This window comes from Peromyscus californicus, unplaced genomic scaffold (genome assembly GCF_007827085.1).
Source record: "Peromyscus californicus insignis strain IS unplaced genomic scaffold, ASM782708v3 Scaffold_10__1_contigs__length_136768540, whole genome shotgun sequence".
Taxonomy (NCBI): domain Eukaryota; kingdom Metazoa; phylum Chordata; class Mammalia; order Rodentia; family Cricetidae; genus Peromyscus; species Peromyscus californicus.
The window spans coordinates 49,534,371-49,549,635 of NW_026294391.1; the positions used below are offsets into that span (position 1 = coordinate 49,534,371).

A 15,265-nucleotide genomic window follows, 5' to 3' on the forward strand; every position below is an offset into this window, starting at 1 on the left:
GGATTCCAGGCAAGCCAGGGCTACAAAGTGAATGAGAGAAAGAGAGAAGGGAAAGGAAAGGAAGGAGGGAGGGAGGCGTATCCAAGGACCCTAGGGATAGAGAAAATAGAGTACACTGAACTAGACCTATGATGTAGGAGCACAGAAAACAAAAGGGAGAGTGGAATTTGCCAAGACTATGGAGTCAGGCAGAGGCCAGAACTATGTGGCCATCCACATGCATGCCCCACATACACACACTTGGGATGACTAATTGATTGCTAATGTCCAAAGATAACTTTCATTCTAAGAGTCAGAGAAGAGATTTTGCTAAGAGTCAGCACATACTGGATATCCCTGAGCACACTGTGAGAGAGGTAAGTGCCGGAATCTATATCTCATTCCCATTCTCAATTTTTTTCCCATAGCTACTGGGCCTTCTGAACATCCCTCTCCACTAGCCCATCCCAAATCACAGTAAATTTTGGAAGGGCAGCCAGTGATGATCTTAGCCACATGAGTGTTTTTTTTCCAGAGATAATTAGTTTTTCCGGTAATATGGCAATGATAGGGAAGAGCATATGAAGGGGAAAGAATGGAACAGCTTGAGGTATACCTTGTTCTAGTCATTCCAGCTCACATAGTAGCCTATTATTCAGCCATGCATTATGTGTTTGTATTAGACATGCACTATATGAAGACAAGATTATATACTATGAATTATGAGTGCATTCATGAATTCATACGTGTAGAGCCACATCTACATGTATAACATCTTAAATGGCTCTGGAACTCTGATCACACACAGAGTTGCACACTCAGCTGAGGACATTGCATGTACAGTTCCAGCAGTGACCCAAAGCCCTGTTTTGTACCCACTTTTCAGGTAAGTAAATTACAGCTTAAAGTAAGTTTCTCAAAGACTACCTTTTCCTTAGTAGTCTCACCCATTTTCTAGCTTGTGAAAATTTTACTTTGATGTCTTCATTATAGACCTGATCTGTTAGGTGCCCTTGATGGGGAAGAGAAGTTATATGTATTTTCAAATGGATCCTAAATGCCAGGCTGGCTCAACCTGCAATGAAGACCTGCATTTCATCAGGGTGCATTAAAGTTCACAAGATGAACAATTGTATGATCTTTAATAAAATACTGTCACACGGATCTTGGTTAGCCCCTCACTCTAACAGCCTATATTCTTGCCATGTGGGCAGTAAGTCAATCCAAGTCTAAGGGATGTGTCAGGAACAAAGCCCTGCTACCATGTTGCAGTCATAAAGCATCCTGTAAAACAGAGATTCCAAACCAATTTATAATATGTATGATTATAGACCTGAAATGATCTGGTCCAGAGAAGAGGGATAAGTTAGAGTGAATGTTCCAGCCATACTCACACAGTAGGTAAAAAATGGATTGTAAAGCAAAGAGCCTCCTTTATGCACGTGCCTTTTCAGATCTACTTACCAAAAAGCAGTTTCACTTACCTTTTGAATAGCCAAAATGGCACTTTAAATGCAACCAGAGTGGGAAGGACAGCTGCCAAGAAACAGCTCATCCCAAATGCCTCAAGCTGTTTGCTGTCTGTCTGCTACCACAGGAGGCCTGCAAGAGACAGTGTTCATATAGGCCTGCAGATCTCAAGCTTTGGCATGCATCAGGATCCCCTGGAGGGTTTGTACTAGCCAGGTCACTGAGTCCCAGGCCAGGTGTGGGGCCCAAGAACCGGCATTTCACGGCCCAGGGATACTGATGCTAGTATTGATATTCCTGATCCCAGGACTAGAATTTGCAAAGCCCCAGAGCAAGCATTGTTAACCCTGCCCCACTAACATTGCCTACAGTTCTCTATAAGATGACTAAAAGGAAGTAGGTTGGACAACAGGATCCTTCGACCTGAAGAGTCATCTAGTCATAAAGAAGACCACAGATCCACAGGCAAAAGGTTTCCTCCTAGGGACCCCGCCATCCTCCAACCCCCTGATATTCATTCCCTGCAGGAAGGGTAATGATACCCATGGAGCTGGGTAAAAGCTGGTGAAGCCGCAAAGAGGAAAGCAGCCTTGTTGCTTTACAGCTATCACATGGAAATCCCTGGGCCCAGAGCAATGCAAGGTTTTTCGAAGCAGAGCACAGAAAGCCCAGTAAGATAGAGGTTCAGCCTCTTTCTTCCTCCAAACTACTGTGCCTAGACGTTTGATAATGAACTAACAACTGTCTTTCTCCTCTGCTGATTTCAAATAGAGCTTGTCGAGACAAGCTGTGCATAAGCGCCAAGCTCAGGTTTGGTTCCCCAGCAAATGACAAAATAGCTCAACTCAGGAAAATCAGACTTTTACTGCCATCCCATTCTACCAGGATTCCCTGTGTCAAATCACATTCCTATCCTGTTTTGCCCTGTCTTCTGTGAATTAACCAGCCCTGGTATTAAATCAATTGCAAAAATGCCAGGCTGAGTAGCATGCCTACAACACTGGCCCCTGGAGAACTTGCAAAGGAAAAGGCTATTGTCCAGTACCTAAGCAAATGGAATTTTGGAGGGATAGAGAAAATCATATATTGCCCTGGAGATCTAGGATGAGTGTGACACCCCTTGGGTTTAGCTGAGCCCTGTTAATCCTTCCCACCATGAGTGTCTATCCTGTCAGGCTTTGTGATTGAGAGCTGCTTAAACAGGTGAGAAAATTTCAGGAAGCTAATGTGTCCCATCTAATCAAGGGTAAGTGTTCCCTCTTTGCCCAAGCCCTCTTATTTGCATGAGTACCACATGGTAATGGGTGAATCATTTTTTTCAAGGTTGTTTGAAATGCAGGTCCTCAAATAAGTGATCTTTGCTCCCTGTCATCTAAAGGAGAGGTTACCCAGCAAGCCTCAAGATTCGTGCCCTCATCAAAACTATTCCCAGCCAGGCCTCCTCCTTTAGGAAGCCAGCATACAACAGGGTTACGAATCAAGAGATTATGTGTTCCCATATACCCAAATTCACCTTCTCTTTGCGTTCTGTAGTGATCAGATTTAGCCACTGTTCAGCCTTTTCTAGCCCATTTTCCTATTTCTTTGATTTTGTGGCTTTTCCTTCCTCCCTTTGGTCCACGTATACTGTTTACTTAAAACGACATCAGCAACAGCTCGCCTCTTCCATGCAGCATGCAGGAGCAGAACTTGGGGCAAAGGGCTTTGCATGTGATCACACTGGGGTAACAGCTCCCAAGGGTGGTTTCTGCACTCACAGCAGCATCCCCTGGGGACTTGTTAGACATACAGATTCTCAGGCCCCACCCAGATGCTAGCTCAGAACCTCAGGGAGGGGGATGGGCTAGCCATCTGTCCTAGGCACTCCCCCTGAAGATTCTGGAGTGTGCTATAGTGTGAGCAGCATCCTACCAGATGATGGGAGACTAAGAAGTCGCAAAAACACAAGTTCAGAGTACAGAGTTATCTTGACCAACAGATGGGTTTTCTTTAAGCCTTTATGCTACTGGACCAAGTAAAAACAAATATGCTACTGTACCAAGTAAAAATACAAGTTTTCTATTGTGTAAGTTACTTCTTGTGACAACATGCCATCTGATTCTGATCTTACCAGGATGAGGTACTAGAGCCAACCCTTATCAGCTTGTGAGAGCTCATTGTTAAATATCCAGGAATTTTCAAATCACTCAATATCTTTCTTAAAGATTTATTTTCATCATTTATGTATTTATGTGTATGTATGTGTGTGTGTGTGTGTGTGTGAGAGAGAGAGAGAGAGAGAGAGAGAGAGAGAGAGAGAGAGAGAGAGAGAGAGAGAGAAAGAGAGAGAGGAGAGAGAGAGAGAGAGAGAGAGAGAGAGAGAGAGAGAGAGAGAGAGAGAGAGAGAGAAATGGGTGTTCTGGGTGTGCAGGTGCCCAAGGAAGTCAGAAGAGGGAGTCTGATCCTCTGGTGCCAGAGTTACAGGCAGTTGTAAACTACCCAGTGTAGGTGCTGGGAACTGAACTCCAGTTGACTCTGAGAGCAGCAAACACTCTTTTTTATTATTAATAGTTAAAGTTATTCATTTATTTTACACCCAGACCACAGTTTCCCCTCCTTCCTCTCCTCCCATTCCCTTCCCCCACCTTCCCCCTGTCCCCCCCCCCCAATCCATTCCTCCTCTGTTTCTATTTAGAAAGGGCAGGCCTCCCATGGGTGTCAATAAAGCATGGCATATCAAGTTGAGGTAGGACTAAGTTCTTGAAGAATGGATAAAGAAAATGTGGTACATTTGCACAATGGAGATTTACTCAGCTGTTAAAAACAAGGACACCAGGAAATTCGAAGGCAAATGGATGGAACTAGAAAAAAAATCATCCTGAATGAGGTAACCCAGACTCAGAAAGACAAACATGGTATGTACTCACTCATAAGTGGGTATTAGCTATAAAATAAAGGATAACTATGCTACAGTCCACAGCCCCAGAGAGGCTAAGTAACAAGGAGCACTCAAAGGGGGGTGCACAGATTTCCCTGGGAAGGGGAAATAGGAGAACTCTTGAACAATCTGTCCACTTGATATCTTAAAAACAACAATGATGAAAGTCCTTACACCACGAAAACGAACAATTGCTATGTATCACTTACTCTGCAAATAAACTGCCAGTCCTAGCTTGCTGTTCTTGTTTTTTGTTTTTTAAGGGTTGCCTTATCTACGTCGGGGCATAAGGCAGTGACAGACGCGGAGCTGGGTTCTGAAAGTGGAGTGTAGGAAGCAATGTGCATAGAGGGGAAACCCAGTCTGAGGAAAAGGCTGGAAATTAGGTAGGTAAAACAGAACTTGATACTTAGAACAGCGCTTCCAGCAAAAAAAATGATACTGACTGACTTCTTTTTGTAAAACAAAGCATTTAATGCATATAATTTTATATTTGGAAAGTGAAAGATATAGATATAGATATAGATATAAAAATATTGTATAATCTCCTCAGCTAGTGTGGTGCGACAATTCATTCATTTGGCCATCAAATATTTAGTGAATATCTACTACATACCAGGAACTACACTGGGCTCTGTTGTTAGAACAGTCACAAAAACAGTCTCAACCAACACAGAGCTTATACAACCAACAAAGTGAACAGACAAATACATAGAAGAACAAACATATGAGAAGACAGTGATAAAACTACAATATGAACAGTTTAGTATTTGAGTGATGGTAAAGAATTATTTGACATGTGTTCATATGTAGCTACTTAATATTAGATGCTCATATCTACTTCAGTGATAAGGAAACCTTTGAACAGAGACCCAAAAAAAGTGAGAGAGCAAGTCCCAGCTGAGAAATTATTCTCCACAAGTGTCCTGTGATTTTGCACAATTTGGAAGCAGAGGCCCTTACTACCTTTACTCTGGATAGCTTTCCAAGGACGTGTATAAAGCAAATGTCCATAGACAGTAGAGATAATGTCTCCTTCCAAAATAAAGAGCACATTTACTCACTGTTCAATGAGTAAATAACAAAGGCAACACATCCCTCTGGAGAAAATGGCAGTCACAGTCATTTGTCATTTTAGGCAACCCGTGTTTCCTAACATCAGAGCCCAGCTCCAGTTAGAAAACCCATGACATGTTCTGATGTCACCTGGCCCTCTTTGTAGCTCCTTGTGGGAACTGGGTCTCAGAGAATCAGCAAAAGAAAATCGTGATGCTCCAAACAATACTGTTGTCATGAATAATAAAGTCCATTGTCTCCTACCCAAAGTCTCAGCTCTGCCAGCAGCCATGAGCTGTGGCAGACTAGCTGCAGGCAGGATAAGGTAGAAATGCCCTCAGAGTTCAGGAGAATCATGGGAAGGAATGAGAGATGAGTACTGCAGGCAGCAGAATCGGCAAGTGTGCCCCCCAGGGAGGACATGATTGTCCTTCCTCATGGTGATGGGAGTTGACTTACTCTACTCCACTCGTTCTGCCAAAGTCTCACTTTTGCAACAGTACCACCTCATTCAGCAAGATCACAAAGTGATCGTGGAAGAGGAAAGAGGGAGCATCTCCTGTTCCCAGAGGACGTCATAGCAAATTTGAGGACACACAGGATTTATCTAACTCAGAGGTTGAGGCAAAGAGTCCAAGAATGACATACAATGCCCGGAAGAGACATTGTAAAGGACAACACGGATAAACAAGGACCAATATCCCAAAGCAACAGCCACAATAGTAGATCTGATAAGAGAAAACAGAAAAAAAAGTTTAGAGGGTGCAGTCATAAATCTCAAATTGGAATGCTCAGCTCAGAGTTTTTGCATTAAGTCCATAACAAACCACAGCAAAGACAGGCATGCTCACAATGGCAAAATAATAGGACAATCTTGCTAATGAAAGAACATGTATGGAGAAGAAAATATTACCTGGTGTATAGATTCTAAAGGCCATGTTTGAATGAGTTTCATAATCAGTTTTCCAGAACACATCTTCCAATTGGATGAATGAAGTGTTAGACAGAACTTTTTACACAGACAATTTTATACACAGACAATCCTTCGAAATAATTAATTTCATAAAACATAAATCAACTAGGTCTGGTGGTGCAGGTCTGTAATCCTAGCTATTTGGAATGCTGAGACAGGAGGATAACAACTTCAAGACTACTCTGGGGCACTTAGTAAGACCCTTATCCAAATAGAAAGTTTTATAAAGGTGGTAGAGAATCTACCTATCATACATACACAAGGTTTTAGGTTCAACCCCAAATACCATAGGAAGGAAGAGGGAAAGAAAAAAAAGAGGAAAGGAAAGAAGGGAGTGATGGATGGAGGGGCAGAGAGAGGGCCCAACCCACTGTGGGTGGTGCCAACCCTGGGCATCCGAGTTTTATAAGAAAGCAGGCTGAACAAGCCATGAGGAGCAAGCCAGTAAGGAACACACACACACACACACACACACACACACACACACACACACACACACACACACACACACACACACACACACACTGTGGCCTCTGCACCAAATCTTGCCTCTAGGTTCCTGCCCTGATTTCTTTCAATAATGGAGTATGACCAAAAAATCATAAAATAAAATAAATCCTTTACTTCCCAAGTTGCTTTGGCCATGGTGTTTTCTCACAGCAATAGACACTGTGAATAACTTTAGTTTTCCAGTGTTAAAAAAAGGAAGAATGCTCAGCTAAGCCTAACACGAGCAGTCAATATTTTCCTTTATGCTATGATTCAATTTACCAGCCATTCTGATCCTGATAAATAACACACGACAAGAGAAAATTAACACCACGATCCTGTTTTAAATATTATAATTTCTCTCCTATCTCCAGAGAATATGCTTCCTTCCTCCATAACTTTTACAAGCTCTCTATTCTGCTGTGTGATGGAGGCATGGGTAGCTTAGACAGTAATATATGTGCATACTGAAAGTTCAAGCCCAATTTGATCCTGAGTTCACCAAGTCCATGAAAGACTATAGCAACATTGGTTAAATCAAGACCTTCAGGGAGGGACACCTCACTGTCTCATAAACATCCCCTTTTGAAAAATTCCTATGAAGAAGTATTTAGTTATAATCACAATTATTTCTGTATTATTAGAAATAAAAAACTAGAAACACCTTAAGTGGCCCCAAGTAGAGCAATGGTTAAATACTTGAGGCTACAACCATATGGCAAGGCATCTTGCTGCTATTCAAGATAATGTTGAATAGTAATAACATGAAAAGATTGGCACACTCATAAAAAGTACAAAAATAACATGTACAGGGTGATCTTTTTCATATGGATATTATGTGTGTCTGTAGTCTTTATGTTCATAGTAAAACTTTGTGTATTTCTTTCCTTTTTCTGAGACAGTCTGAGGTTTTACCCCAGACTGGCCTCAAACTTACTATATAGCCCAGACTGGCTCCATGGTTGCAATAATGCTCCTGCTTCAGTCTCCCTGGTACTGGGGTTACAACCATGAGCCACTATGCCTGGTTTTAACATTGTTATTAAGTACTTCTTGTGTCCTAAGCATTATGTTAGGATCTGAGAGCACATTAGTGAAAAGAGGAATATAATTCCTAGCCCTGTAGAGCTTGTCTAGTCGGGAAAGCACAGTAGATAAATAAGTGTATGTGTCATCTGTTACCTGAAATCAAGAGAAATACTGCAAAACCATTTCCATCTAAGCAAACCCTGGTCCCAGACATTGTGCTCAGCCTCTCCACACCAGCTTTGAACAGCTCTTCTGGAAGATAAGGTTAAAAGATGTTCTCTTTCCTCATACATGTTTCCTGAGTTTTTGTATGAATATGCCTTTATAATAAGAACAACAAAATGAAATTTTAGAATTCCTGCAAAAAAGCTTCTCATTAAGCACGCCATCCTAACAAAACCAACCTTGCATGGGCTGACTGCGAGGCCTCACTCCTCAAGTCCTCGTTGCCAAGCTAATAATGTGATTTGTTTGAACCTCTCCTTACAGGCTTTATTTTCCAAGCTTTAAATCATCTTCCCTGTCCCTTTATGAACTGCCTCCAAGTTGGACGTGATTAATGCGTGCTCATTAGATGCTGAGCAAACTTGAGGACAGATGTGCTGCACAACTTTAAAGGCTTCTGTCCTGTCAAAGCAGCGCTGCAGCCAGTGTGCAATATATATCATCTGCATCTATGATAAGCACACCTCTTCAAGTTGGGTTCTCCAGGAAGACATTCAATCTTCCCATTTCTTACTAATTAAGATCTTCTTCCCACTTCAAAGGCCTGGATTACATCCACAGCCTCTAAATAATGTGCTTCACTTCTTTAAAAATATCTTTTCCCTGAAACAGCATTACAAACATTTCAACGTGTTTTTTTTTTTCTCCTGTCCAGGGCTGTCAGCAGATTCGCTACTGCTCTGGCCATCAGGTACATGTCAAGTCCAAGCAATTTCACTAGCTCAGCATTTCTATTTTGTGACTGGAAGGCAAAGGAAGATGCTGATTTAAACATTCAAAATGTCATGAACAATTTTTGCGTCTCTAATATTTCTTGTGTACCTAATATGGATTTAATATTTCTCTCATACAGCCAAACATGAAGATGAAGTTCCTAAGGTTCCAAAGATTAACACCTAAACGGGAAGATAGGACAAACAGGTGGGTTTACACAGAAAACACACTGGCCTGTATATACACATTAAAAGGCCTAGGTTACTGGGGAAATACACAGCAATGCCTAACAACGCTATACGACCCGAGCTGAGCATTAAGATTAAGCTCTGCTCACTTGCTCGAAGTTTCCATGGACTAGATGACTTTTATGTGGCATTTTTATTACAGTTGGAAATAACACACAGGGCCTAGCCAAACATACAGTTGATCACTGGGCCAAAACCCTAGCAGAATCACCACAGCTCAGATTAACTCTGACTGTTCTACCACCACTAAAAACTTGCATAAAATAATACATCCATTTTTTTTTCACTTTAACTTTCTGAACATTGCTGAGTTTTCAGTGTTCATCATTGTGGACTAAGACTGAGCTGTAGATCCAAATAAACCAAGTAGAAATTTCTGCAATCTTTTGGTACATGATGTAAAATTTGGTTCACTTTCACAGCACTATTATCACTGTTTACTTTTGTGCCAAAAGGTAAAACTTTGGACTTTAGACTTAAATTTAACTTTGAAACAACATGAATAGAAGTGAAATGATTAATTTCTCATTCCAGGTCAATTTCATCAATCATCAAAGAGTTTCTAAGCAATTCAGATATAGTACACGTCCTGTAGATGGTCACGGAGTCCCTCAAAGAATGATGAATTCTCTGGAATGTAGCAAACCAAAAAGTCTTAGTGCTTTTGTATTTTTATTCTCTTAAAATAAGAGAACTATAATGTAGACTTCTTAGAAGGGAAAAGGGAATGAGACTCCTTCCTACAGACAACCGTCATGTTGGACTGCAAAGGTTGGGCAACCCAGAATTCCAAGGGCTGCCATACCTAGTCTAGAGTTCCACAGAATGGCAACTTGGACCCAGTTGTCTCCATTAAGCAGAGATTTGGGAGAGACCAACTGACAGATTTAGGTTTGGCCATCACAGCTAATAAGCTTAAGTTCATTTAAAACTCTCCTTACTTTGGGTAATCTTTGGTCCCAAAAACCTGAGCTGAACACGGCTGAAGTTAAAAGGCCCCAGGTGAAAAGTTAAAAAGATAAAGAAGTATCGATCTATGAGGATTATATTCTAGCTCAATATGAGAGTTGACATTTGGTTCCTTCATATTCCTAATCTTTTGCCTATAGCATAATCACTAAGTGTGTATTGAACAGCCGCATAAGTGATTTCATGTATATACCCTAATGTCAACTTATGAATTACCATTCCTCTAGTGTTCTGTGCTCTCTTTTAACATTTATAGACATAAGTTCTTTTAGTTTAAGCCTGACTTTTGATAAATTCCATGTTCTCTGATATTTCTATCACATGATTACACTTTTGTCAATATAAAATCAATCAAATGGTTCAAAGTGTCTTATTCCACAGTACAGATAGGCCTATTCTGAGCCACAGAAAATGTGTGCCTATAAAACAGAACCTATTCAGGTTAGAGATAAAAGGTGTGTGCAAGTATCTCACATGGAGTGGAATAATATGCCACATTCTTACTAAGTTCTATAATTGCATTTTAAAACGTTCTAACAAGCCTTTGGCCCCATAATGCATATAGGCTTACACTGAGCAATAAGGAATATGTTTATAAAATAGAAGCTATACATCCTTAATGAAAGATCTATCATGCACAAACTTTTCTCATAAAGTAGTCATATGTCATATTCTCAATTATCTCTAGGACTGCATTCTAGAAAAAATTAGCAAGTTAATAAAGAGAAAAACCTAAACAATCAAATCAGTGTGATAATGATATATTATAACTCATATATGTTACATATGTTTATATTTAATACTGAACCCTGGTAACAGAGAGTAGATGTTCTTTCCAAACCATATTTGGCTGAGTGTGGTGGCATATGCCTTTAATCCTAGCACTTGGGAGGCAGAAGCAAGCAGATCTCTGTGAGTTCGAGGTCAGCCTGGTCTACAGAGCAAGGTCCATACCAGGCAGGGCTACACAGAAAAACCCTGTCTCAAAAATGAAAAAAAAATCAAAACATATCTGGACATTCATAAACATTTACTGTATCTAAGCCATAACAAATTTTTAAATTCCAAATAATATAACTAATACACATAACATTCTCAATCAGTGATATAATAAAAATAGAAATTAATCATAAACTCAAACAAGACCTTACCAAACGGAAATTTAAAAGGCATACTAATGGAGACTAGGAAGATGACTCAGTGGGTAAAGAGTTTAATGTGCATGCATGAAGACCTGAGTTTGGATCCAGCTGGGTTTAATGTGCATGCATGAAGACCTGAGTTTGGATCCAGCTGGGCATGGCACTGGTGAATGATGATATCCCAGGGCTGAGGAAATGGAGACAATAGGATCCCTGAGGCTTGCTGGCCAGTCAGTCTAGACAAATCAATGAACACCATGGTCAGTGAGAAACTGTGTCTCAAAAATAATAAAGTGGAGCAGGGTTGAGCACAGCAATATCAACGTCTGACCTCCATGTATGCATACATGCATGTACACATGTGCACACACACACACAAACACACACACATGTATGTACTTGTGAAAAAAAACTTGTAAGAGAAAACAGCAGTACAAAAGGAAATTATAAAATGTATTGAAAATAATTTTTAATGAAGATACAACATATAAAATATGTGGACTACAAGCAAAACTTTTACAAAAGGAAATTTTAAAGCATCAAACTATATGAAAAAAGGAAAAATAATTTAAACAACCAAGTAGCTAAAAATAAAATGTAAAAGAAAGAAGCAGATAGCCAGGAATGTAGCATATGCCTGTGGTCCCAGCATTCAAGAAGATTATGAGTTCAAGATCAGCCTGGGCCACATGGTCTCAAAAAATTGTAAATTAACTATTAACATGAAGAATCGAATAGTACATGCCTTTAAAATAGTGTATAACAATCGGGTGTTTTACCAGGAATAAAAAGGTGGCCCAATTTAGAGTTTTATAAAATGCAAAAGGTGGCATTTTATAAAACTTGCTTTTATGGATGTTAAAGGTATTCAACAAATTTAATAGTTATGCATGTAAACAAAAATAAAAAATGATACAATGGTGAGTACTTTCCCAGCTTTGTAAGTATCCATACAAAAGCCAAGGTAGAATTTACTGGAGACATACTAGATGCCTTCTTGCTAAGGTCAGGTATAAGAAGACATGGATGCCCACTCTTCCTACTACTATTGATACTATGTTGTAGCCATTAACTAATGCAAGAATACAGGAAAAAGTAATTGGGAACAGAAAACATTTTGAAAGAAAAAGTAACACTATCTTCACTGAGAGATGATATTATAATATATCTGTAAAATCCAGAGTCAATGGGAAAACTCCTACAAACAAATGGGACAGTTTAATGAAGTAGAACATTATAAAATTAACATAAAAATCAATAACCTTCTTATATACAAGTAAAAGCAGTTAAGAAAAGAATGTGGAAAATTAATAAAGTGATGAGTTATGCTTTCAGTTAGGAAACATTAACATGATAAATACATTACTTTTCTCTAGATTAATTTATAAATTGAGCATCACTCCACTAAAAATATCACCAGGGGCCAGTGAGATGATTCAGATGGTAGAGATGCTAGCAGGCAGATCTGAGAACCCGAGTTTGAATCCGAAAAGGTGGCAGAAGAGAATCCTGACCTGTACACCTGTGTGAGGACACTCACACATATATGTGCGCGCGCGCGCACACACACACACACACACACACACACACACACAAATTAATTAATTTTTAAAAAAAACATCACCTGGATTTTTTTTTCTGAATCTTGACAAACTGAAGGGCATCATTAGCAACTCCAGTTTGCTGAATACAAGCTTGGTAAAGTATTCTCCCTAGCTTTGCCTTTTAGAAGATTTACATAATACAAGAAGCATATATACACACACAAAAGAGCCAGGAACAATTAGCATCATTGCACAGAAGCAAAACTTGGAATCTAGCTCAGGAGGATAAGTCTACAGTAAAAATCAAAATTTTAGAGCTCTTACAAATTTTGAGGAACTGTGCCGGTTCTTACAGACTTTTCTTTTTTTTTTCCCATTGAAAAAATAGACCTGTGCTAATACAAGTATAGTAAAAACAGAATGTAAACGGCAAATGACAGTGCCAAAAAATGTAAAGAAAAAAATGGCATTCCTTAGAAACTCACATTGAGCTTTGAAAGTAGACAACCAGAAGAATCAACATTTATGTCTGCAACATGGACCCTGACTGGCTGTAGGCAACAGAAGGCCAGAAGGGCCAGTTTATGTTTAGACAACATGACACTGATATGGATATCTGGTATAGGTCTCCTAAAACATGGCTGATGCCGGATATCTAGGGACCCCAAAGTAAACAGTGAGGCAATCTGTTATACAACTGGATTTGGCAGAGTGCCACTTTTGTGTGAGTAGGTATAAATACAGTCATTAGTTCAGAACCTTTTCATTCTCCAGCCAGCCTGACTGTAAGCCTATGTGCTGCTCTACACATGTGCCTGTCCCTGCCTATGTGTGGCCTGTATGTGCTGGCATGTACCTGGGTGCCTGCTGGCAGCTGCCAGTCTGGCAGCCTTCACCTGGACTGAACAAAGTATATCTTACTGGCTATGAGTCCTAGAAATCTCTTCAACCTCCCAGCCTTCCACAACCCTCCACCTTTCCTGGCATCAGTACATGGTTTTCACAGTGTCATATTCACCTCAATCTAACTTCTCAAACATTTATAGAGTGTCTTCTGTCAGCAGCATACTGTGGGATAGTGTGAGCAGAACTGTGGTAAAACTTGTACTAAAGACTCAACAGTGAGCAAAGCTGTAAACTGAGATCAGCAGAGTGACAGCAAGTGAAAAGAGAAGAATACTGCATGGTAAAGACAAAGGTGTATGTGATGACTAATCTTGATTGTTAATTTGACAGAATAGAGAATATCTAGATTACATTAGCCTCTGGGCATGCTGTGAGGGACTATCTAAATTAGGTTAATTGAGGTGTGAAGACCCACCCTAAATGTGGTAGCACCATTCCATGGAGTGGAGTCCTCCACTAAATAGAAGGAGCAAGTGAGCTGAGCACAAGCATTCTCCATCTGTTCCTGACTGCAGATATGATGGGACGAGCTGCCAAGGCTTCCCACCATGTCTTCTCCTTCATGATGGACTATACCTTCAAACTGTGAGCCAAAATAAAAATATTTATTTTGACAGTCTATCTTAAGTCAGTACAGACTCCACTCTGCCACAGATGCGTTGAAACGATGTCTTTCTTATCCAGCCAGAGTACACACCTTCCATGTTGGATTGCTTCCAAATCCAGATGACCAAACAGTCCTTTATCCCCAAAGTAGGCTTAAAACTGATGGCTCAGGCATTCCAGGATCTGCACCCCTCGTAAATCCCAGGTAAATCACGAGAGGAATAAAGCCCCAGCGGATGGCAAACTGGCCGCCCTTGAAGAGCTGCTGCAGCCTCTGTTTGGCTTCTTTGCTCAGCTTCACCATGGCGAAGATGGGCCCGTGGAACCAGGAGACCCCACAACGACAACGGCTTCCAGATTCCGAGAGGGAGAGGAGCCTCCCTTCTTTAAGTTGATTTTGTGGAGTATTTTGTCTCAGCAATAAAACAAGAAATGAATACAGTAGCCTACCTAAATAATAGATGGAATTTCCAGAAAGATTACCAAAACAAAAGTGGATGATAACTGAGGAAATCTGCAGATTGTGTGTGTGTGTGTGTGTGTGTGTGTGTGTGTGTGTGTGTGTGTGTGTGTGTGTATCCTATATATAGGATAGTAGTTTGATGAATGTTGTTTCCTGGGACTAATCGTTATTGTGGTTATGTAGAATGTCTTCATGTCATCTGCAATAATCCTTCAAACAGTACTGTACAAAATAACATAGGGAAGAAATGGGGAAAAGGTAGGGAAGGAGGCAGGAGAGACATTGGTTGTCAATCTAAACCTGAATGTGAAATCTAAGACTACGCATTGCCAGATATGCTGTGAGCTGGTTGAAAGGCAGTGGTTTTTATGCTCTGTTTTACAGAACATAAATAATGAGCTCACTTCCATAAATGAAGAAGAGAGGAGCACATCAATCAAACTGAATAAAATCATCACTTCCCGGCTGAAGACTAACTCTCTAAGATAAATTCTCCAAAGCCAATCTGCAAATAAGAAGGAATTCTCTGGCCAGT

At 40.3% G+C, this 15,265-nt stretch overlaps 1 protein-coding gene across 1 annotated transcript; it reads right to left on the reverse strand.

Moving 5' to 3' along the window:
• Positions 1–14,257: 14,257 nt before the first annotated feature.
• LOC128114875 (mitochondrial import receptor subunit TOM7 homolog) lies at positions 14,258–14,635 on the reverse strand. The gene has a single exon (XM_052745232.1). It carries the CDS (start codon positions 14,569–14,571, stop codon positions 14,404–14,406), a length of 168 nt encoding a protein of 55 aa, XP_052601192.1. The 5' UTR covers positions 14,572–14,635; the 3' UTR covers positions 14,258–14,403.
• Positions 14,636–15,265: the final 630 nt, after the last annotated feature.